Source organism: Piliocolobus tephrosceles, chromosome 1 (assembly GCF_002776525.5).
Source record: "Piliocolobus tephrosceles isolate RC106 chromosome 1, ASM277652v3, whole genome shotgun sequence".
Lineage (NCBI taxonomy): Eukaryota > Metazoa > Chordata > Mammalia > Primates > Cercopithecidae > Piliocolobus > Piliocolobus tephrosceles.
In genome coordinates, this window is record NC_045434.1 from 167,491,833 (window position 1) to 167,516,935 (window position 25,103).

Genomic DNA, 25,103 nt, shown 5'->3' on the forward strand with positions numbered 1-25,103 from the left:
TTGTTAAATATTACCTGGGGATCAAAATCACCCCTGGCTGAGAAACACTGTATCAGACTATGAACTGCTAGGGCCTGGGGCTGGATCTTACTCATGTGTGTATCGTGGCACCCAGAGCAGGGCTGGCCCAGATTAGGTGCTCAGTAAATGCTGCTAGAATCTGTGGTGGCCAATTACTGGGCAGAGACCCAAGGGCGGGACTCAGAATTCAGGGTTTTGGGATATGCATGATGTCGTGGGGGTGGGGCTGTCTCTTCTTTCCCTTTTTTCCCTTTCCCCGACAGCCACCCAAATCATCATCTCCTTTTGTTCTTATAATATGGGGCAGGGGACTGAGACATCCAGCAGACTCGCTGTGTGGCCCTGGGGAAGCGACTTCATCCCTCTGCTTCCTCACCTATACAATATGGGCAAAACAGACTATGTAGGTCAATAGTTATTGACTGAGCCAACAAACCAAGGCAAACTCCTCTCAAAGTGATGACTGCTCCAGAGCCTGGGGGATGTCCCAAAAGGAAACAATCAAGATAGAGAGGTAAGCCACACGACATTTATAGGGAGCGTGGCTGGAGCTCAACCACCCTGAGGAGGGTTAGGGACTCAGGGACGTCACTGCTTCAAGGACATCTTCCAGGAGCCCAGTGCCTGCATGATCCAGGAGCGCCGCTGGTGGGAAGTGGGCAGGTTCTCACAGCTGGGGCTCCAGTGGTGCGTGCTGGCCGGGTAACACACCCACGAGTCCCCGTGTGGCAGCCAGGAGTTCTGCCAGCAGCTGGCCAGGATGTGGTCCTGGACCTGGGCCGCGTAGATGCACACTAATGCTTCTGGGTCATGTCTCAAGTTTTCCAGAGCTGCATCAAGGGGAAGGGAGAAGCCTCCTGTTAAGACCCAGGACCCCGTGTGGGTCTCATACCTAATCCTTTCCATCTCTGTGCCTTGGCTTAAGCACCCTCTGCTTGGCATCCCCTCATCTCACTTTCCTCCTGGCACTTCAAATTATTCACATTTTTCAGAGCCTGAATCAAAATCCGCCTCCTCCAGGAAGCCTTCTTGGACTGTCCTAGCCTACCTTAACACTGTCATCATATTCCTTGGTTACAAAGTGAGTCAGTCCCCACTTAAGAGTCACCCTGCACTAAACGGCTTTCAGTCTCGCTTTTGAGCCTCATTTCCTTAATGAGACTGTGAGCTCCTCTAGGGTGAGGCTGTGTTCTGTCTCTTGGTAACCCAGTGGTACTTAATGCTATAATCATCCTGGATTAAAAACTAGTAAAACTGGCCAGGGGCAGTGGCTCATGCCTGTAATCCCAGTACTTTGGGAGGCAGAAGCAGGTGGATCACTTGAGGTCAGGAGTTCGAGACCAGCCTGGCCAAGATGGTGAAACCCTGTCTCTACTGACGATACAAAAGTTAGCCAGGCGCAGTGGCATATGCCCGTAGTCCCAGCTACTTGCCAGGCTGAAGCAGGAGAATCGCTTGAACCAGGAGGGGGAGGTTGCAGTGAGCCAAGATCGTGCCACTTCTCTCCAGCCTGGCCAATAGAGTGAGACTCCGTCTCAAAACAAACAAACAAACAAAAAACTAGTACAACTGAACTGAGTTGAAGACCTTTGTCTTGGGACACATCCCTTCCCTTTCCCTATTACCCACTGTGATTCTGCTCGCTCTCTCACTATCCCCTGAAATCTCACCAATGCGGGGCATGACTTACCAGCTTTCACTTCATTCAGACGATCTTCTGTCATTATGCTCTCCATGCAGGGGACCAGGGACCCTTGAGTGTAATCCAAGAAGTGAGGGCATTTGTCTTCTGACTTTGACCCCACCCCAACCCACTCTTAGACCAGAGCTCCTCAGAGATGCTCTTCCCATTATCCTCCAACCCCACACATGAGGACACAAAACTTCATTTGAACCCTGGGACAGATTCCCCAAGAGGGGTCTTGAAAAGGATGGCTGGTCCAGTGGACAGGATGGCACCAGGATAGGGGCAGTATCTGGGCTGCAGCTGACTCTGGCAGTGCAGCCTCAGGCTAGCCCAGTACCCAGGCTGGGTCTCAGTTTCCTCATCTGTGACACAGGGAATTGCTGCCTCTGCTGTCCACCTCTATGGGGAGTTTGAGCAGTAATAACATGTAAGACACTGAGCACCTTGCATACTTGTCAGGCATGGCTATAGCAGGGCCCTGGAGGGCTGAGACTCAGCTATGCTGGGTCAAGGATATGTTTCTGATGACTTCTCTGAGGCACTGCTCATCCCTCCCTTGCTCCCAGCCTGTAAGCCTGGCTCCTGCAGTACTTGCAGGTCCTTGAATGGGCTGTATCTCTCAGAAGGTCCTTCCCTCACTATTGTTTTTTGTTTGTTTGTTTGTTTTAGACAGTGTCGCCCAGGCTAGAGTGCAGTGGCATGATCGTAGCACACTGCAGCCTCAAACTCCTGAGCTCAAGCAGTCCTCCTGCCTCAGTCTCCTGAGTAGCTAGGACTATAAGCATTTGCCACTATGCCCAGCTAACTTTTTTAGTATTTGTTTTTTGTAGAGATGGGGTCTTGCTATATTGCTTAAGCTACTCTCAAATTCCTTCCCTTAAATGATCCTCTCACCTTGACTCTCCAAAGGACTGGGATTACAGGAGTGAGCCACCCTCCCTGGCCCCTCACTTCTTTTCCTGGTAATTCCTATTTGTCCTTGAATATTCAACTTAACAAGTGGTTCCTCCAGGAAGTCCTTCCTTGCTCCGGATAAGTTAGGTGCTTCTCTAGGTTTCTTGAGTATCTGTGAGCTTTTCTCTATCTGTTCATACCATATTGTATTTTACCTGTGATTTATTAATTTTATCTCTCACCACACCAGAAGTTACTTAATCTTAGATCCACTGAGGTGTGAGAGTGGGAGGGCAAGGATCTTAGCATCCTAAAATTGCAGGCAAAATTGTATACATACATGCACTTTTTTCAGGGAAGTATTCATAATTTTCTTCAGAGTCTCACAAAAAAGCCATAACCCAAAAAAGGTTAATAATCACTGCACTGCTCTGGGAGTTATCTCTGGGCAGATCCAGGCTCTGCTCAACTCTGTTTCCCCAGCACAGGCCCTGATGTAGAGATGATTCCCAGGGTGTTCGACCCTCCATTTTAGAAGTGATTAATTTGGAGCAAGATTTAAAGAAATCAGCACATAGGAAGTAGACGTCTCTGTGCAGCCCTCACATTCTAAGGGATGCCTCCAGTCCTGGGCATTTTTCTTCTGCCCGAGCATGATCCTGTTAACAGCCACCCCCTATCACCACACACCTTCATCAGCATCACCTCCTGAAGGGCTCTTTGTTGTTCTAGCCTAAGCATCATACCTCTCACAGAGTAGGGAATCAACGTTTGCTAAATAAACCAGCAGATGGGTGGACGGATGACCGGATGGATGAAAACAGCAAATTAACTTGGGAAAGATACTAAAAGAAATATCACTTCACAAATGGGATCATTTCCAAGCCTCTTTGCAACAAGGTCTCCTGGCCCTTGGTGAAGCGCATGTGGTTATTTGGAGGGAGGGGTGAGTAATGGGAGGAGACACACCCACTTGCCATCAGAAGGGTCCTGTGGGGGCTCTGGTCAAGGGGAATGTCCTTTTGTTTGTTTGTTTGTTTCAAAAAGGCAGAGTTTGGGAATATGGGAAATGGAAGAATGAAGATTGCTAACATTGAGCACCTGTATGTGCCATCCCTCCCCCGCTCTTTTAAAAAATATTCTCATTCAGTCTGTGAAACAGGAGGTGATCCCTATCTTACAGATGAGGAAACTGAGGCTCAGTAGGAGTAAATGATCCAGTTAGGGTGACACAGGAAGGGAACCATGGAACTGAGATTCTACTTGACTCTTTTCACCATGGTACTTGGCTCCTCCTGCTGTTTCAATGGGGGATTTGCCCAGGCTCCTGCTAGGCTTGTACCCATGCTGTACTCTAGAGAAAAGCAGCAGTTCTGCCATGTACAGATGCCAAGGTTGTGACCTGCACAAAGACTTCAGACTGAATCCAGCCTGTGGCTCACTTCCTAAGCCATGATCTTAGAGCAGGGAAAACCATTCTAGTTTGCACCGTGGCTGTCTGCTGGCCAAGCCTTGCACCCAAAGAGGGGCATCCACCCAAGTCCTGGAAGGGCTAGCAGCCTGGGAGGAAACAAATCAGAGAGCAGGCAGAGCCCTGGCAGCGGGATGACTTATGCTGGGGCAGGTTACCTATGAACATGACTGAGCACTTCCGGAGGGAGGCCCGTGAGTTCTTGGCATATTCCAGGCTCTGGCTGAGGAATATGAAGGCACTGTCTTGGTGGGTGTTCACCTGGGACAAAAAGAAACCCCAAAAGTGCTGGCCCCTCAGAGGAACCAGTTGCCCATCCACCCTTCTTGAAGCTAGGAATGGTGACCCTCGCCCCCTGCCTCCTAAATACATCTGCTGCCTCTGCATGAGCCCCCCGGAGGCCAGAGCTTATCTTCCCTTAGCTGATTAGAACAATCACTTCGATGATGTTCCTGCCTTGGGTGTCTCTTCTTCCAATTTATCCCCCTGCTGCACTCAGAGTGAAAGTTCTGAAATGCAGATCCAGCCAGAGATGGGAATGGACATGACATGTGAGGGACATAGGTAAGGAGACATTTTGACAAGGGTGAGGGATTCAAGGTATAGAGCAATGGGGATAAACTGGAGAGTTAGGGGGTCTTTTTTTTTTTTTTTTTTTTTTTTGAGATGGAGTCTCGCTCTGTCGCCCAGGCTGGAGTGCAGTGGCGCAATCTCGGCTCACTGCAAGCTCTGCCTCCCGGGTTTACGCCATTCTCCTGCCTCAGCCTCCCGAGTAGCTGGGACTACAGGCGCCCGCCATCTCGCCCGGCTAGTTTTTTGTATTTTTTAGTAGAGACGGGGTTTCACCGTGTAGGCCAGGATGGTCTCGATCTCCTGACCTGGTGATCCACCCGTCTCGGCCTCCCAAAGTGCTGGGATTACAGGCTTGAGCCACTGCGCCCGGCCGAGTTAGGGGGTCTTAAAAGCCCTTAAAAACCAGACAAAAATAGGGCTTACTTGTACATTAGGAAATAGGAAGGCAACATTGATTTATTCGTAATAGGACAGTGAGAAAGCCATATTTTGGGTAAAATAGTCTGACAGAGATAGTCAGGATGGGTTTGACAGGTAGAAAGTGGGAGAAAGTTGTCCAGCTAAGGAGCTTGTCCAACTAAGGAGCCTGTCCAGCTAAGGAGCTGTTGAGGGAGAAGATGAGAAATCTGATCTGATAACTCTCCTGTTGATGACCTATGTATATCAAGGTCTAAGCTCCTAGGCCTGGTATGCAAAGCTTCATGATCATATTCTGGGTCTGACCTTCCTTCCAAGTCTCAGTTCTTTCCACTGACTCCACCTGTCATGCCCACCATGCTGCACTCCAAGGACATGGCCAGCTATCCCCAGATCTGCACCCTCTACAAGAAATTGCTCCTATTTGGAGTGCCCTTCCCACTCTTCTTCACGTCATAAACTCCCTCTCACCCTTTAAACCTCAGCTCAGATGCCACCTCCTCCCTGAAGCCTTCCACAGCCCTTAGGCAGAGCTCCATCCCACCACCTTTGATGTTTCTAGCAGATCTTGCTCATCTTTTTTCATGACACCTATGACACCATGCTGTAATTATTTATACTTATCTCCCCCCACTGTATCTGGAGCTCCCCCAAGAGAAGGGCCGTTTCACTCAGCTCAGAGTCTCAGCACCCTGGACAGGGCCTGGCTTGCAGCAGGTGCCCAAAAAGTGTCAGATGAATGAATAAACAAATGAATGAATTGGTTACCAGCCCCTTCTTAAAGCTAAGCCTGGAGGTTGACCTTTAAATGAGCAAGCTCTTGATGGCCTGAAGAGCAAAGAAGAAACTGCGGACTCAAAGAAGAAACTGAGGACTCAAAGAAGAAACCGAGGACCTGTAGAGGTCACAAGCTGGCAGCCACGGGCTACAGTAGCCTGCAGAGCAATGACAAGCACAGTGTTTAGAACGTGCTACATCTGGCCAGGTATGATGGCTCATGCCTGTAATCCCAGAATTTTGGGAGGCCAAGGCGGGCAGATCACCTGAGGTCAGGAGTTCGAGACCAGTCTGACCAGCATGGAGAAACCCCGTCTAAAAATACAAAATTAGGGCATGGTGGTGTATGCCTGTAATCCCAGCTACTCAGGAGACTAAGGCAGGAGAATCACTTGAACCCGGGAGTTGGAGGTTGCGGTGAGCAGAGATCACGCCATTGCACTCCAGTTTGGGCAACAAGAGGGAAACGCCATTTAAAAAAAAAAAGGCCGGGCGCGGTGGCTCACGCCTGTAATCCCAGCACTTTGGGAGGCCAAGGCAGGTGGATCATGAGGTCAGGAGATCAAGACCATCCTGGCTAACACGGTGAAATATCGTCTCTACTAAAAATGCAAAAAATTAGCCGGGCGTGGCGGCGGGCACCTGTAGTCCCAGCTACTTGGGTGGCTGAGGCAGGAGAATGGCGTGAACCCGGTAGGCGGAGCTTGCAGTGAGCCGAGATAGCGCCACTGCACTCCAGCCTGGGTGACTGAGCAAGACTCTGTCTCAAAAAAAAAAAAAAGGAGCTACATTGAGTGCTAATTCATGTCCTATAAAAATGTAGGCCGGGTGCAGTGGCTCACGCCTGTAATCCCAGCACTTTGGGAGGCAGAGGTGGGCAGATCACCTGAGGTCAGGAGTTCGAGACCACCAGTCTTGCCAACATGGTGAAACCCCATCTCTACTAAAAACACAAAAAAATTATCTGGGTGTGGGGGCACACACCTGTAATTACAGCTACTTGGGAAGCCAATGCAGGAGAATCTCTTGAGTCCCCTAAGGTGGAGGTTGCAGTAAGCAGAGATTGCACCACTCACTGCACTCCAGCCTGAATGACAGAGTGAGACTCCGTCTCAAAAAAAAAAAAAAAAAAAAATAGGTTTCTAGCTTTTCTTGTGAAACCAGAGGAGCTGGCAAGTGAGGGGCCTGTACGGTGAGCTTGAGCTCTTCACCCCTACCTTCAATGGGGCCTGGGCTCTCTAGGTTGCTCAGGGACTACCACTTCCACACCACTCATGATTATCTGCCTGGTCACTGGCCACCGTAGGCATTTGAATTAGTGACCCTGGCAGGCACTTCCTCCAGACCTCTATTTCCCACTGGAATGTGATGGTAATATCATTAGACCCTCCATTGCAGAGGCTTTGAGCATTACTGATAACAGTGGTGGCCAAGGAGCTTTTCTCAGTCCAATAACAATTTGTGGCTTTGTGTATTTATGTTAGATTGGTGTGGGGAGTCATGGACTCCCCACTCAGATGTCTCTTCACACGGGAGGGATTAATTCCCCCAGCTCTGGGCATCGCCTGGACTGAGAACTGCCTGGCCCAAGGTCATGTCCTTCCCAGGGTGACTGGCATCTAGTGACAGATGAACACAGGAGTGTACAGACCTGACCACCCGGACCAAATTTGGGAATTTCATGGCAGTGTTGGCTGAGACCTCTGCTGAAGCTACATTGCAACTTGACTTCTCCCTTTGTTATTCCTGTTTCTTCCACTCCCTTCCACGGGTATTGGTCCCAGGGGCACTCCCTCATATGCTCACTGCTGCCCACAACAGGGAAGGTAGATTGAGACCGCAGGCAAAGCTTCCCAAATGCCATGTGGAGAACTAGGCTGTATCCTGCAGAGTTGTGCTCCTCTGTGTGTGTGTGTGTGTGTGTGTGTGTGTGCGCGCGCGCGCGCATGAGCGCGGCTTGCTCCTACCTCATGATTTTCACAGGTATCACCGAGAAAGGAAGCTCCGTGGTTAAATAAGTTTGGAAAACTATTATATAGACAACCATGAACACATTTCCTCAGCACAAAACATCTCAGAGCCTTTAGTCTCCTGATGTCATTGCAAATCTCCAAGAGCAGAATGTCAGTGTAGTATTTCCTAAACTTACTTGTCTTCAAACTTCTTTTCCTCCCTCTGGGGCATATTTTATGAGACTGGTGTTGCAGGTAATACACTCTGGGAATTGATGTTGTAGGAAAGGAGCCACTGCGGCCCTTGAGGCAGCGATGTCATACAAGCAGACTGTGTTTTAACAAGACCATTCTGATGGCCTGGATAGGAAATGGATTGGAGCGGATGATTAAAGGCTGGGAGATCCCTTGGGTGGCTGGGCCAATAGCCTAACCAAGGGATGTCGGTGCCCTGAATTAAGGGCAATGACGGTGGCAGGGTGGGGAGGGAAAAGCAGATTCCAAGATACTCGGGATATTCAAGATTGATCAAGTGTGGAAGGTGAGGGAGATGAAGGAACCCAAGATGATTCTAGGTTTCTGCTTAGGGGATATAGAGGGAAAAGGAGGAATTGAAAGGAAAAGGCACAGGCTCAAAAGAGACAAACTGAGCTTGAAGTGCCTGTGAGGTATACAGGAAGCCACTGAACAGAGAACACTAGAAGTTGAGAGAGAAGCCAGAGGTGGAGATGAACGTTCCAGAGCCAACAACTTGTAGTTGGTCATGGAAATAGGATGCTGGTGGCAAAAGAAGGAAGAGAGAGACACAGAATTAGCCACCTCCAACACACTTGTAAGGAACCACTCTACTCTCTGGGAGCACTCACAAGGCACTTGCAAATTTTGGCCACTGTCTGCTGCTGGTTGTCCCAGGGCTTCCGGCTATAAGCTCTTTTTGGCAACTCCCAAGCCATGAAATAAGAACAGCGTAACAGGGTCTTCACACATTTCTGGGAACCAATAGGAAGGAAATATCAGAACTGTGGACAGCCAGACTACGGTCCAGAAAAAGGGATTTTGAAAACTCAGTTTCTTTTTGAAATTGTACAAGTGAAACTGACCATTTTTAATTTTTAAAATTACTATTATTTTATTTTTATTTTGCACATGATTTAGGACCTTTTTCTCTTTTAATACATCAGCTACGACCAGAAGCTGGCCATGTTGAGGAAGAATCCTGATGTGGGCGCCTTTAGAAAACAGACGTGGCTAGACATACATAACCGCCCCCAGGATTGTTTGCGACTCTGGCTTGGTTAAGGTAAAAAGAGGTGCACCCACAGGGCCCGAAGGAGGGGTAGAGGGTGCAGGGCTCATGCACACTCACCTGGCTCACCTTGGCGTTGCCCTCCTGCATGGTCAGCAGTAGGGGCACCAAGGTGCTGACCAGCTGCTCCTCCATGGCCTGGGTGCGTGGTGCCCGAAGCTTCTGGACCACCTTCCCATACAGGTTGATGCAGGAGGAGCGCACATCCTCTCGTGACTGGGGAAGACCAAAGGCTCAGAGGGGATCCCTCCTCTGGGACACCACTCACTGCGGCTGATCCAGAGCCATTGTTCCCCTTACTCAAGCCTAGGTCTGGAGCTCTCCCGACTCTTCCCAGCCAGGCCCCCACTAACCTAAAAGGCACCGGAGTGCTAAGTAGGAAAATGCCTTCCTCCCCTCCTCTGCTAGGGGCAGTTTAAAGAAAAAAAAAAATCTGGCCAGGTGCTGTGGCTCATGCCTGTAATCCCAGCACTTTGGGAGGCTGAGGCGGGAGGATCACATGAGTCCAGGAGTTCAAGACCAGCCTGGGCAAGATAGGGAGACCCCATCTCTACAAAAAAATGCAAAATTAGCTGGGCATTGGTGGTGCATGCCCATAGTCCCAGCTATCAGGAGGCTGAGGTGCGAGAATTGCTTAAGCCAGGGAGGTCGAGCTGGGATCTTGCCACTGCACTCCAGCCTGGGTGCCAGAGCAAGACCCTGTCTTTAAAACAAAAAGTACCCCCTCTAGATGAACCAGTCACAATAAGATGATCCTCTCTGGGGAGACTCGATTGTGAAAGGGCTTCCTCCATCAGAACCAGTTAGAATAAGGAACCTTTACAAAAAGATGTGGACCAGCTGGAACAAAGTTCCTCTCCCAGTAGGCTGACCCATCCCTGCCCAGGTCCCAGTGGGGGCACAGGAGGCAATGCAGCCCCTAAGTAGTAAAGGATCCCCTCTCGATCCCTCCCGCTCCTTCGCTCTGTGGGGTCCTCACATCGCTGAAGTGCGGTAGCAGGATCTGCAGCATCTCCACATAGACCGCACTGTCCATCAGCTTCCGGTCCCGCCCCTTGAAGACGGCCTTAAGGTTGTGGACCGCTTCCATCACCAGCATCCCATCCACATTCTTCAGGCCCTTCACCATGGAGGGCAAGAGGGCCTGCACTTTGGCGGTCTATGGGGCAGGAGCATTTGGGATGAGGGCTCCTACCTGAGCTAGCAAGTAGGAAGAGACCCAGCCTCTGATTCACTGAAATGAACTTGGTGACCCAATCCCCACTTCCAGGCCTTGGCCTATGCCATCCCACCTGCCTGGAATACCCTCACCCAACGTCTTGCTGCTCCTCAAAGCCCTCTTTGGCCTCACTGACTCCTTGGCTGGGACCCCTGAGGCCCTTTGCTGTCTACCCCCTTCCTTGGTTCTAGGTAGATGACACACTATTTCATTAGTTAGCTTTCTGAGTCTATGTTCTGTCCTTTCATAGCAGCTACATCATGAACTGCAACAATGCCTGGTAGAGAAAAACAAAGCACTTTTAAAAATGCTAATGATGCACCAACAATCTGGGCTCAGTTTCCTGATCTATAAAATAGGAATACTTGTGCCACCCTTTGCCCTTCCTATACACACTGTCTTTAGAATCATTGTGAAAAACCTAGATTAGAAACTATTCAAAAGGAATAAAATAGATAGATTTTTAAAGGATATCTATTTTACAGATGGAGCAACTGAGGCGGAGATAGAAATGGTCTCTGATTCCAGCTGCGGGCTTCTCAGGGACTATAATGGCCGAGCTCTGTCCTTCCTCCAGCCTGGGGCCTGGGTGGGCCAGGCTTTCCTCTGCCTCCCACTCACCTTGTCAGTCCTGCGGGCCAGGATGACCAGGCCTCGAATGGACAGCACCTTCATGATGGGGTCATGGTGGCTCAGGCCTTCTGCCATCCGCCCCAGAGAGTATTCCTCAGGGATCCGGCGCACCTGCTCCATCTGGAGGAGCTGAGGGAGCAAAGGGTCATTACTTCCCAGGCTGAGGCGGGCAGGGCAGGCCCCTGGCCTCCCATGCACTGGGATTGCACATTGGATACCAGGCTCAGCTCTGCCCAGAGCTTCAGACTTGCGAAACCAACAGATTGCTGGAAGTCTCCATCTGATGTCCATCAGCACTGTGTGGCAAAGCTGAGTGTGTCACTCTCCAGCTCCAAGCCCCTATGACGCCTGTTGTTGCCTTTACCGTCAGGCCTCTGCCTGCCCTGTGGCCTCATTAACAGCAGCATGCCCACCCCCCAGCCCACACCCTCACTACCAGTCAGCCAGCTTCCAACCAAGCTGTCCCCTGTTCCCTGAACTACCCAGGCTGTTCCACCTCTTCTGTGCTGGCAAAATGCCCTTCTGCTGGGATGCCACCTCCACTCTGACCCCTGCCACCTCACAGGGCTCCAACCAAAACTCAGAGCCTTGAAGCTAGGCTTGACATTGTCCCTGGCCTCATTTAGGCTGAGTGCCTCCTTCCCTGGGCCCCTGGGTGCCCTGGGCTGCCTCCCGACGCAACACCTGGAAACCTTCAGTGCCTCCATCTGCCTCCCCTGTCCAACGGGGCGCTTCCCTGAGGACAAAACCCGAGTTGTTCCTCCATGGGCCCCTGTTAGCTGACATCAACTCTGGTGCGGAATATGTGCTCAGGGACTGCTTGCTGCATGAGTTCAGGTCCAACATGAATCTTGGCTCGGGCTGGGCACGGTGGCTCATGCCTGTAATCCCAGCAACTCAGGAGGTCAAGGTGGGTGAGTCACCTGAGGTATGGAGTTCGAGACCAGCCTAGGCAACATGGTGAAACCCCCGTCTCTACTAAAAATACAAAAAATTAGCCGGGCATGGTGGCATGTGCCCCAGCTACTCGGGAGGCTGAGGCAGGAGAATCACTTGAACCTAGGAGGCAGAGGTTGCAGTGAGCCAAGATTGCACCACTGCACTCCAGCCTGGGCAACAAGAGCGAGACTCCACCTCGAGAAAAAAAAGAAAGGAAGGAAGGAAGGGGAAGGAAGGACGGAAGGGAGGGAGGGATGGAGGGAGTGAGGCCAGGCGAGGTGGCTGACATCTGTAATCCCAGCACTTTGAGAGGCTGACGCAGGTAAATCACCTGAGGTCAGGAGTTTGAGATCAGCCTGGCCAACTTGGGGAAACCCGGTCTCTACTAAAAATACAAAAATTAGCTGGGCGTGGTGGCGGGTGCCTGTAGTCCCAGCCACTCAGGAGGCTGAGGCATGAGAATCACTTGAACCCGTGAGGTGGAGGTTGCCGTGAGCGGAGACGGCCCCACTACACTCCAGCCTGGGTGACAAGAGCGAAATTCCATCTAAAAAAAAAAGAAACTTCACTCCTTTCCTCCTTAGGCGTGCCCTCCTCTTGCACTCCCCGTGGCAGAGTTAGCACTACCAGCCCCCCATCGTCCAAGCTGCACACCAGCCTCACCCTCATCTCCCTCCTCTCCCCCACTGGCCTCCGCACACACGGCAGCCAACAGGTCTTCGATGCCCGCTGCATCACTCTCATAAACGCTTCTCCCCTCCATGCTCTTGCCTGACATCTCCCGTGACTGTGGAGCCCATGGGTCTGCATTGTGGGAGGAAAGAGCTGGGGAGAGGCAGAGCTGGAGGAGGGGGCAGGACAGGTCACCGGAGGGAGGAGGCAGAAAAGGAGGGGCTCCACCTATCCCCCACCCTCCACCAATTTACACCACCAATATTCAGGCCTGCTGTGCACAGCTTCTGGGCTGGGCACTGGAGACACAGAAAAGAGTCACGAGAACCCTAACAGCAATTTAACTGACTCACAGATAGCACTTCCTATGTGCCAGGCACTGTTCTAAGTGCTCTATGTGAACTCACTATCCTCATCAAAACTCTAGGAGATGGTCAAGTCATCATCTCCATACTACAGGTGAGGAAACTGAGGCACAGGCAGGTTAAGTGACTTGCCCAAGGTGGCACAGCTTCCTTAAGGAGTTCACTGCCACTGGGAGAAGGGAGCACACACACCATCACCGCAGAGAGGGTGACAGGAAGCCAGGGCAGAGGGGACGAGCTGGGGGTGGGGGGCAGCGTCTGAGCTACATCAAAGCACCACGGCTTTAATGGGGGCTGACTCTGGCCAGGAGCAGGCACCCCTTCTGGGGAGGTGGAGAAGACTGAACCTGGGCGAAGACCCTTGCTGCAGGGAGGAAGGGCCGCTGCTCAGGAGTCCAGGGAATGCTGGGGACAAGTTAAACCTAGAGTCCCTGACCTTGTGGTGGACACAGGAATGCTCCATAAGGTCCGGCAAGATCCAACCTCCCTCCTCTCATACAAGAACCCATGTGGTAGCTACTAACAGACTTAGAAGTGCCTCTCCCAACAGGCTGACCAAAATAGAGGACTGTGTCCGGCAGGCCTGCTCTGAATCTCTCTGGACTCTCTGAGCTCTGTGACCTTGAAAAATTCCCCTTAACTCCCCTAAGCATGGGTGTCACAAATCCTTCTCGGCAGGGTTGCTGTGCAGATTAGTGAGATAACATTTGAAAGAGGTCAACACAAGTGTTTGGCACAATGTAGGCCTGTAAGAAACGGTAGTTTCCCTTTCTCTTTCCCTCACCATGGTCAGGGAAATTGGAGTTAGAACTGGGTGGAGCTGGGGCTGGAACCCAGGACTCCCAACCCCAAGGCCAGGGTTGTTCTTCCTGGAGGTGACACATTCTGCTGGTACCTGCAGAGCCAGGCAGTGTTTATTCATCCATCCCATCCCCACTTCTTGGGGCACCTGGGGGTGCAATGCCAATGTGACATAGTCCCTTCTCCCAACTCACAGCCCACCTGGAGTGGCAGAAAAGATGACAAAAGCACCTAGGATATCGATGCTGCCTCTTGTTCATTTGGCAAACTTTAAGGTTCAGCTTAAATGTCATCTCCTCCAGGAAGCCCTCCTTAACCTTCACACTATCCAAGCAGACAATGAGCCTCCTGCCTCTGACTCTCACTATACAGACCCTGGTGATAGCCCAGATCTGCCTCATGACAACCATCAGGTCACAAGAGCTAGGTAAGCATGGTGGTTAACAGACAAATGGATAAACAAAATGTGGTATGTATATGAAATGAAATGTTATTCAGCTTTAAGAAGAAAGGAAATTTTGGCCAGGGGCAGTGGCTCACACCTGTAATCCCAGCACTTTGGGAGGCCGAGACGGGCGGATCATTTGAGGTCAGGAGTTCAAGACCAGCCTGGCCAACATGGGGAAACCCCATCTCTACTAAAAATACAAAAATTAGCCGGACATCGTGGCACTTGCTTGTAATCCCAGCTACTCAGGAGGCTGAGACAGAAGAATTGCTTAAATCTGGGAGGCAGAAGTTGCAGTGAATCAAAATCACGCCACTGCACTCCAGCCTGGGCAACAGAGCAAGACTCCATCTCAAAAAAGAAAAAAAAAAAAAAAGTAAGGAAATTCTGACGCATGCAACAATATATATAAATCTTGAAGATGTTATGTTTAGGGAAACAGCCAGGCACAAAAGGACAAATATTGTATGATTCCACTTACATAAGATACTTAGAAGAGGCAAATTCATAGAGATAGAGAGTAGAACAGAGGTTACTAGGGGCTGGGGGAGGTGGAACGGGGAGTTTGCATTTAGTGGGTGTTGAGTTTCAGTAGTGAAAGATACGAAAGTTCTGGAGATGAATGGTGGTGATGGTTGCACAACAATGAGTATATTAATGTCATTGAACTGTACACCTAAAATGGTTAAAATGGCAAATTTTATGTTACGTATATTTTACCACTTTTTTTAAAAACTAAAAGGAAAGGGGAGGGTTTTAGAGCCCGAATGTCTGGATTTGAATCCTGATCTGCCACTTACAAGCGTCTGGTCTTGGGAAAGTTTCTTAAATTGATGCCTCAGGGTTTTTTTCTCTAACATGGGGCACAGAATAGTATCTGAGTCATAAGATTAGTATGAGATCAAATGAATCAATGTGTGTAAAGCTCTTAGAATATGCTTGGAAGATAGTAAGTGCTCAATAAATATTAGCTATTATTGTTAGCAAGTCTCTCTCTTCCGGGTCTGTCCCTACCAACTTCTCCTGACTCACCTCTCCCCAGCACATCCCCAACACACACTCAGCTTAGATGTCACCTCCTCCAGGAAACCCTCCTTCCCTGATGCCTCCCTCCCTCACGTCACTTGTTTCCCTACCACAGCCTGGATGGCCCCATCATAGCCCAAGTCACTCACTAGCATCACTCCCATGTTATAACTGGGGTGTCCTCTGTGTCCTCTGCCACACCAAAAATTCCTTGAGGGCAGGGTAGAGTCAAATTCACCTTTATATGTCTGGTGCCTGATACACAGAGGTGCCTAGCAAAGGTTGTTGGTTCCCTGGGCACTAGGGGAGTCTTGTTAAGAGTGGAACAGGGTAAAGGGTGGAGAGACAGGGAGAGGAGGGAGGGAGACCAACAAGGTCATCATAGTCAAGAGAAATCACGCCCATGGGAAGGCTTTGTAAACTATAAAGTACTGTTTACATAGGAGAAATGACTAGTGACGTGAACCGAGACCCAGGAGGAGCTCCCGCTGTGTACCCGCTGCCCCTGTTGGTACCTCCACGAAGAAGGCGGTGGCTGTGATCTTGTGCTTCTCGTCGCCTCGCTCCAGGAGCGGGATGAGCAGGTAGAGGATGCGACACAGCTCCTGGCAGGAGTAGTGCACCATGGCCCTGGGGGTGGGGAGGAGGAGCAGTCCCCTCAGGTCTCCAGCCCCAGGGGGACCTGTGGGGGGAACTTGCTGTGACACGGGAAATCCTGGGTAAGCCAGGATCACCTGGATTCCTGCATTCCCAGGATTTTCCACCTGGGTGGGATCTCAGAGGTCATCTGGTTTCACTGCTTCATTTAACAGATGAAGAAACTGAAGCCCACAAGGGGAAAGAGACTTGCCTGAGGGCACAGCACAAATCAATAAGAGAGGCAGGCTGAAGACCCTCAGCTGCACAGGACCACGTCAGGGAGCAGAGAGAGGAAGGAGAGGATGTGAAGGCCCACTCACCAAGCACCAGGCAGCAGGCACACGCTTTCACATTGTTACTCCATCTGATCCTTCGAAGCAGGTTACTGTTATTATCCCCATTTCATAGGTGAGGAAACAGAGGCTCTAAGTGTGAACTGCCCACGGTCACAGAGCTAGAAAATGGCAGAGCTGGAGCCCCAACCGAGGGCTCACGTTCCAGCTGCCTGGTTCATTCTACTAAGCCAGTGGTCCTCTAAGTGCCACCCCCACCCAACCAGAGCATCAGCATCAGCTAGGAGCTTGTTAGAAGTGAACCATCCCAGGGCAGGCACGGTGGCTCAGGCCTGACCACTTTGGGAGGCTGAGACGGGCAGATCATTTGAGGTCAGGAGTGCAAGACCAGCCTGGTCAACATGGTAAAACCCCGTCTCTACTAAAAATACAAAACAAATTGGCTGGGTGTGGTGGCGCATGCCTGAAATCCTAGCTACTTGGGAGTTTGAGGCAGGAGAATCACTTAAAACCCCAGAGGCAGAGGTTGCAGTGAGCCGACATTGTGCCACTGCACTCCAGCCTGGGCAACTCCATCTCAAAAAAGAAGTGCACCATCCCAGATCTACTAATCAGGAACTCTTAGGGCAGGGGCACAGCAACCAGTGTTTTAAGGGCCCGGCAGGTGATTCCGTTGCACACTCAAGTCTGAGGAGTACCACGTTACGCTCCACCATCAGTGAATGTAGTACAGTCTGGCAACCATGCCTAGAGTCTGGAATGAGACAGCTGGGTTCAAATCCTGGCCCCAGCACTAGCTGTGTCACTTGGGGAAAGATGCTTAACTTCTCTGGGCTTCCATTTCCTCATGTATAATGCTGGGATAATAATAGTGCTGTTTCACCGAGGGCCATGGCTCACGCCTGTAATCCCAATATTTTGGGAGGCCAAGGCGGGCAGACCACCTGATTTCAGGAGTTTGAGAACAGCCTGGCCAACATAGTGAAACCCCATCTCTACTAAAAATACAAAAATTAGCCCAGCATGGTGGCGCATGCCTGTAATCCCAGCTACTCTGGAGGCTGAGGCAGGAGAATCGCTTGAACACAGGAGGCAGAGGTTGCAATGAGCAGAGATCACACCACTGCACTCCAGCCTGGGCGACAATGCAAGACTCTGTCTCAAAATAAATAAATAAATATGCTACTTCATCGGTCATGGTGAGGATTAAATGGGATCATCCATGTGACAGCTGTCTGCATGGTGCCTAGAGCATAGTAAGTGCTCAACAAATGTGATTGTGTCCTGAGATCCTGGGGCAAGCACCAGCAGGAGCACTCAGGGTGCAGGGCTAAGATGCAGGCTCTCCTGCAGGAGCCATAGCGTTGGAATCAAGGTGTTCCCTTTTGACCCCATGGGAAGTTGTGCGTGGCCTAGGGAAGAGCTTTGGTCAGCAGGTCACTTCTCAGCTCTGCCACTTCCTGTCTGTGTGACTTTGGGCACATGACAGTTCCTCTCCAGACTTGGCATGTTCCTGTGCAAAATATATATTAATCACCCCTGCCCCACCAGTGACTATAACTATAGTAAAAATTAGCCTGTGTGGAGCTCTTACCATATGCCAGGGGCTGTTCAAAGTACTTTAATTAATCCTCTCCCCAACCCTCAGAGGTAGGTCTGACTATTATTTCCATGCTACTGAGGGAGAGTGGAGACTCAGAGGGAAGGAACTTGTCCCGGGTCACACAGGTGGCAAGTGGCAAGCTGGGGTTCAGATGCAGTCAGGCCATCTCCAAGGCCACACCTCAACAACTCGGTTATACCACCGTTTCTGTATTGGCATGGGAACTAAATTCATAATGCACTAAGGAAAGGTGCTTTGTGGATAGTCTAAGTGCTCCACAATGGCCAGGAACCGCTGAAGAGTGAGTGCCATCTTTGACATTTGTATTGTCTACCTGCTGAGGAAGACAGCACCCTCTCCGCTGTAGCGAAGAGGTCACAGACAGGAAAGGGTCTTGCCCAGAGAGAGATGCAAACCCAAGTCCGTCTGAAGATCCTGAGGTCTCCCTCTTTCTCCCTCCCACCCCAACCCCAAGGTGGTCCTGGGACTCACCTTGCCAGCAGGGCCACTCCGCGGTGGTGGCTCTCCGCCTGCTCCATGAGCTCCCAGCCACCCTGGTCCTCCAGAAAGGTGGTCTCGTAAGAGCAGCCCATCCTCAGCAGCAGGGTTTTCACCACTTTCACCACCCAGCTGCCAAGACAGGGCAATTGAGACCTCATGCCTATCCGGGCTGTAGCAGGCCAAGCCTCCCTCCACCCCGACCGTTCCTGCCATCTGGCCTGACAAGCTTCTCTTCACCATGCTAGGTAGGGGTATTCAGTGTATCCACAAAGGGTGACTTTTTACAAATAATCATTAGCTTTTAGAACAAGAGAGGAAACAGAAGCAAAGTCCACCTCCCTATGAAGGCTGTGCTTTTACCTCTGGGACCAGCCTCTCTCTCACCCTCCACTCCGCATCAGCCATGTGCTGGGCAGGCAGCTTCTCTGCTCACTCACAGTCTCCTAACTGGGCCGAGTCCCTCTCCAACTCAGGACACTTAAGGAGTGATTCTCAAACTGGATGCCCAGCAGCAGCCCTTGGGGAGCTTTTATGACCCACCAACTGACCAGACTGGGGCTCCAGAGTAGCTGGGATTACAGGCCTGCGCCACCACACCCAGCTAATTTTTGTATTTTTAGTAGAGATGGGGATTCCCCATGTTGGCCAGGCTGGTCTTGAACTCCTGATCTCAAGTGATCTGCCCGCCTCGGCCTCCCAAAGTGCTGGGATTAGAGGCGTGAGCCACCGCGCCCGGCCTACATAGACTTTTATTAAAATAAAAACTGACACTGTATAGAACACAGCTTACATTTAAACAAAGTTTTCCAGAAACCTAAACATTTGCTGAAAGAGTTTATGGTACACTTTGTGGACATACCTCAGATGATACTGAGAGCTGATGGCTCTCATGATTCCAAAGAAAGGACTTAAGTAATCAGGTAATCCTCAGAAACTTGCCCTTCATTTTCATGTTTTTGCTTTTGTAATGAATATTGATCCAGTGTGAAAATAAAAGCTTCTCCTGAGGCCAGAATTTTGGAATCATTCAACCTCTGTGCTTGTTGTTTGAAATGTGTGCTATCAATGATAGTCCCCCACTGGCAATGCCTTCAGCACTCAGAGTTACAAACAAAAGGGAGGGAGAAAGACAGGCAGGCTCAGAGCGTTGTCCAATTCCCCCATCACCATTCTCTTCCCTCTGCAAGTACTGGCTGAATGGCTAAGCTGAGATGTACAGGTTTTTGTTTGAAGAAAGGTTGTTCTCTTCAAGTTCGGGCACTAGCACCTTCACCTAAAACAGAATGAGCCTCCTGCATATGTTCCTCCGGTGACTGGACCACCTTCCCCTCCCTGTGTGTCCCTATCTCCAGGGTCATCGTTTTGGACACCTTCTTACAACTGGCTTGGGCACAGATTGAGCTCCGGAGCTCAGAAGGGAATGACCTGACTTAGAGGTTCTAGGTAGCCACGGCTTGGCCAGCCCTCCCAGTCCTCATTTGTTGCGTGACGAATATGTATTTGGGCCAAAACTTCTGAACTCAGAACTGCATCATTCGTAGTTGATCCTCTCTGTCACTTCACCTCACTCCCTCAATCAGGCTTCATATTTTCACAAAAATGATCCTGGGTTTCCCCTCCCCCTCCCTCCCACCCTGACCCCAAGGTGATCCCGGGCCTTACTTCCCTCCCTTCTCACCCCATTCCCAAAGTTATACCTGCGACAGCCCAGATGGTGCCCATGCTGCTTGGTGGAAAAATAGAGTGGAAACTCTTGGGAGGAGGGCTGTGCTATGGGTGATGGGGTGGCTCTTGTGTCCCCAAACACTCACTCTGCAAGTTTCACCCTTCTAAAAGGTGTTCTCAGCAAAGTGGAGCAAAGGACACCTTGAAATATTCATTCTCTGTCCCTGCACTGGGACACCAGAGCCAATGACTGATATGACATGAAGTTGCTTTCTTTTTTTAAGATAGGGTCTCGCTCTGTCACCCAGGCTGGAGTGTAGTGGCATGAACATGGTTTACTGCAGCCTTGACCTCCTGGACTCACGCGAACCTCCTGCTTTATTCTCCTGAGTAGCTGGGACCACACACCTGGCTAATTTTTTTATTTTTTTGGAGTGATGGGTTTTCGCCATGTTGCCTAGGCTGGTCTCAAACTCCTGGCCTCAAGCAATTCTCCTGCCTTAGCCTCCCAGAGTGCTAGGGTTATAGGTGTGGTCCACTGCACCCAGCTGGAGCTGCTTTAAAGCCCAGGGCTGCTGAAAGTTTCACCTTCCTGGAAGGCACAGAAACTGGGCTTCACAGGACAAGCTCTCAGGCCACTCCCTCCTCCTCCTTCAAACCCAAGCTGTTTGCAGGGGTAATTGTTGCACTCATTACCAGAGCCTGCCTCTCCTCTAGGGAGGATGTGGCCGCCTTGTGTGCTGACGGTCTGTGGAGCTATTCCACCTCATCACTGCAGTCTGGGGCACCGACAATTTGCTCCGGTGCCATACCCCTGAGGATTCATTTCCTGTACAAATCACCACAACCTGGGTGGCTCAAAACAACAGAAACAAATTCTTTCGCAGTTCTAGAGACCAGATATCCGAAATCAAGGTGTCAGCAGGGCCACAGTCCTCTGAAGAGCCCAGGGGAGAATCCTTCCTTGCCTCTTCTGGCTTCTGGTGGCTCCCAGCACTCCTTGGCTTGTGACCACATCACTCACTCTCTGTCTTCATCAGCCTTCTCCCCTGTGTCGGGGCCTCTCTTCTCCTTATAAGGTCACTTGGCATTGGATTCAGTGCCCACATGGTTAATCCAGGAGGACCTCATCTTGAGATCCTTAATTATATCTGCAAATACCCTTTTTCCAAATAAGGTCACCTTCATAGGTTCTGGACAGACATGTCTTTTGGGGGCCACCATTTAGACCACTACATCTCATGGCTTTTCTGGCTCCCCTTCAGCCTGGCACATGCCTGCCTCTGCTTTTTCTGCCTCTCAGGCTGCTTCTGAGACGCTGAGGTAAGGTGGATAATCGGGCACTCCTCCACCTTCTCCTTGATGTCCTCAGTTGAGCCACAGCCTCTGCATTGGCAGTTCACACCTTTCATCACTCCAAGGTCAAGAACTTTTTCCCATATGTGTTCCTCCTCCCCCTCCAGAGCCTCCTTTTTTCCCCAGAGCCCGTCAGCTTTCTGGACGATGCTCTCAGAGCGGCACCTACAAGCATGAGCAGGAGGGGAATGGGAACTGGCCACACTGCTGGCAAATGGTGTCTTGCTGGGATGCAACCCTATCTGGTCCTCACAGCACACCAGTGGGGCAGGAATCATTTATCCATTTCATAGGCAAGGAAACCAACTGTCAAGAGATAAAATTCATTTACCCAAAATACAACGTTCTAGGTGATGAAGCCAGGATTTGAATCCAAGACTTTCAGACACAAGCCCACTACACAACTGCTTGCCCTCTGCCTCTCTAAATGTACCTTTCTGTGCATAACACACAATAGGAGTCACAGAAGTAAAAACTGATAAACTTGGCTATATGAAAATTAAACATTTCTGGCCTGGACATGGTGGCTTACACCTATAATCCTAGCACTTCGGGAGGCCAAGGTTGGAGGATCAGTTGAGCCTAGGAGTTTGAGACCAGCCTGGGCAATATGGCAAGACCCCCATCTCTACAAACGATGTGACGGAATCTCGCTGTGATGCCCAAGCTGGAGTGCCCTGGTGCGATCTTGGCTCACTGTAACCTCTACCTCTCAGGTTCAAGTGATTCTCCTGCCTCAGCCTCCTGAGCACCTGAGACTATAGGCGCCCAGCACCACATCCGGCTAATTTTTGTATTTTTAGTAGAGACGGGGTTTCACCATATTGGCCAGGCTGGTCTTGAACTCCTGACTTCAAGAAGTGAAGTCAGGCTCAAGTGGGAGGATTGCTTGAGCCTGGGAGGTCAAGGCTGCAGTGAGCCATGTTTGCGCCACTGCACTCCAGCCTGGGCAACAGAGTGAGAGCCTGTCTCAAAAAAAAAAAAGAAAAAGAAAAAGAAAAAAAGCAAACTCAATGTCATTCATGATAAGAGAAACACATACTAAAACTACAGCAAAATTCCATTTTTTAACTCTAATATTGGCGAAGATAAAAATGTTTTATAACACATTGTGTTGGCAAGGGTGTGGGGAAATAGATACTCCTGCACTGCTGGTGGCAGTGTCCTCTGTGGGAGGCAATTTGGCAAACTGGATGTTTTAGGAGTCACTCCATTTTATCCTTTATCATGCAATGGTCAGGAGCTTTTTCTATCACCTTAATATGTAATGCAGAAGCCCTTTGATGTGCCCATTCTACTTTCAGGAATTGTCCTACATATACAATCGCACGTACACATAAAGACATATAAACAAGCAAATTCACTGCAGCCTTGTAATTGCCAAAGGCTGGAAATCACTGAAATCCAGAGAAGCCTGGTTAAATAAATTATGGTGCACCGGGATCCTATACGTAGAGATACTATGCAGCTGTTAAAAATAAGGAGACAGCTTGGCCAGGTGCAGTGGCTAACGCCTATAATCCCAACATTTTGGGAGGCCAAGGCAGGTGGATCGCCTGAGGTCAGGAGTTCAAGACCAGTCTGGCCAACGGTGGTGAAACCCTGTCTCTACTAAAAATGAAAACAATTAGCTGGGCGTGGTGGCAGACACTGGTAATCCCAGCTACTCGGGAGGCTGAGGTAGGAGAATTGCTTGAACCCAGGAGACGGAGGTTGCAGTGAGCCGAGATCCCGCCAATGCACTCCAGTCTGAGCCACAGAGTGAGACTCCATCTCAAAAAAAAAACAAGGAGACAGCTCTAAAATACAAAGGTCTCTAAGACACAGTATATAATGAAGGCAAAAAAATGTGTAGCGGTGTGAGGTGCTGCCATTGTTGTAAAAATACAGAATATAAGCAAATGTGTTTATCCCTGCATAATCCTCCTCTGGGAGGGCATGAAGAACTTGGTTGTCTTTGGGAATGTAACTGGGGTAAGGACAGGGAAGGAAGCTTCCTTTTAATGTCTTTTGAGTATTTTACCCATGTGCCTATGTTATCTACTCCAATTAATAATAAAAAATAAAGTATTTGGGCCTTGGATACAAACCTAATACAAATAATATCTCTAGGGAGGAAGGAAGAAAAAGTAAAGAGTGAACTCCTTGGGGAGGGCTGATTCTTTTCTGTGATCTAGACTAAACACAGTATGTAATGCACAGAGCAGGTGCTCAAAAACAGTTGCTGAATGAATTATTGGCTCTAATAAAAGTGTGCTTCTGTTTTCTCTTCTAGTCCCAAAGCTAATTTCTATTGATTGATTGCCTGGAGACTTTTGGAGGTTACGGCTGGATGGCCCTTCCCACCGCCGGGGACAGCAGGGTCAAGAGAGACAGCAGAGCATACCGCACAGGTACGAAGGCAGAGGGCTGTGCGCCCTTCTTGGTGTCCTTGGGAGAAGCCACGTAGCCAGGCAGGTTGAGGCCAATGTGGTAATGGACCTGAATAAGCAGGGCTAGGAGCAGCTGGGGGTAGATGCGCCTCACACGGCCCATGCAGCTATTGACAGACAGGAGCTCGCACAGGCCGCTGGCTGCCTATGGGGCAGAGAAGAGGCTGCTGGGATGCTGTGGCCCATCTTCCCAGCACTCCTGGCTGGGGCCTGGACTGCCTCTCTGGGAGGTAGGATCTGGGTCTTTGCTGTCCTCTGGCCCAGCCTGGGGAAGCTAGGATTCCCCACCCCACAGACCCAGACCTCTGACTCTCTGGGTAGGCCCTGTCCCAGACAAGGACAACAGTCCCCCCCTTAGTTTTGGTCTAGGGCTTTGATGTTTATGCAACCTTGGAAGAATCATGGTGGAAGAATCGCTTCTACCTCCTGAGAGGTAAAGAGTCTTGATCTCATTTTGCAGGTGAGGAGACAGACTCAGAGGGGTGAGGCTGCTAGCTCAAGGTCACCAGCCCCTTGGGGCAGAGCTGGAACTTGAACCCGGGTTTTCTGATACCAACTAGAGCATGCTGTGCCTCTTCCTCATTCACAACACAGGCAAACAGAATGTAAGGGGCACCAGGCTGGCCTCTTCACCCCGGGCCATTAAACTAGGCTGTCCTCACTCCCATCCCCATGAGGCCAGCAGCCAAGAAAAACAACACCAGGCCTTGAGCAAGAGCCTGGCTCAAGTGCTAGCTCTACCCCCAAGGACTGGTGACCTGGGGCAACTTCTCCACCTGCCAGTCCAGCTCTGGACCTGGCCTGGGCCCACCCTCATACTTGGCCCACCAAGTCCTCTCTAACCGGCAGAAGGGCAATACTAGGGGGTGGGGAGCGGATGATGGGCTGGTGTCACAAGACTCATGGCTCATTCTGGCTCTACCACTCCCTGGCACCTCTGGGCCTCAGATCTCTGAAAAGTGGAGTCACTGATCATCATCCTTCCAGTCCCACAGGAGTGTTACAGCCTGAATGAGAGGGCGAAGGAAAGCATGCTTTATACATCAATGGTTTGAGCTGTGACATTAAGACTCCATGCAGGCCAGGCACAGTGGCTCATGCCTGTAATCCCAGCACTTTGGGAGGCCAAGGCGGGCAGATCACTTGAGGTCAGGAGTTTGAGACCAGCCTGGCCAACAGGGGGAAACCCCATCTCTACTAAAAATACAAAAATTAGCCAGGTGTGGTGGCAGGTGCCTGTAGTCCCAGCTACTCGGGCGGCTGAGGCACGAGAATTGCTTGAACTCGGGAGGTGGAGGGGTTGCAGTGAGCCAAGATCGTGCCACTGCACTCCAACAACATGGGTGATAGAGCAAGACTCAGTCTCAATAAATAAATAAATAAATAAATAAATAAATAAATAAATAAATAAAT

The 25,103-nt window shown here is 50.4% G+C and overlaps 1 protein-coding gene across 1 annotated transcript in view; it reads right to left on the bottom strand.

Moving 5' to 3' along the window:
• Positions 1–609: 609 nt before the first annotated feature.
• The window catches only part of MROH7 (maestro heat like repeat family member 7), a 63,890-nt gene continuing 39,396 nt past the window's right edge, over positions 610–25,103 (bottom strand). The window contains exons 12-21 of the mRNA XM_023187316.1: positions 23,645–23,835; positions 18,229–18,366; positions 15,717–15,831; positions 10,939–11,079; positions 10,078–10,257; positions 9,159–9,314; positions 8,659–8,781; positions 4,232–4,334; positions 1,712–1,774; positions 610–851 (exon numbers count right to left, since the gene is read on the bottom strand). Coding sequence (XP_023043084.1) covers positions 610–851; positions 1,712–1,774; positions 4,232–4,334; positions 8,659–8,781; positions 9,159–9,314; positions 10,078–10,257; positions 10,939–11,079; positions 15,717–15,831; positions 18,229–18,366; positions 23,645–23,835 — 1,452 coding nt within the window. The remainder of the gene's footprint in view (positions 852–1,711; positions 1,775–4,231; positions 4,335–8,658; positions 8,782–9,158; positions 9,315–10,077; positions 10,258–10,938; positions 11,080–15,716; positions 15,832–18,228; positions 18,367–23,644; positions 23,836–25,103) is intronic.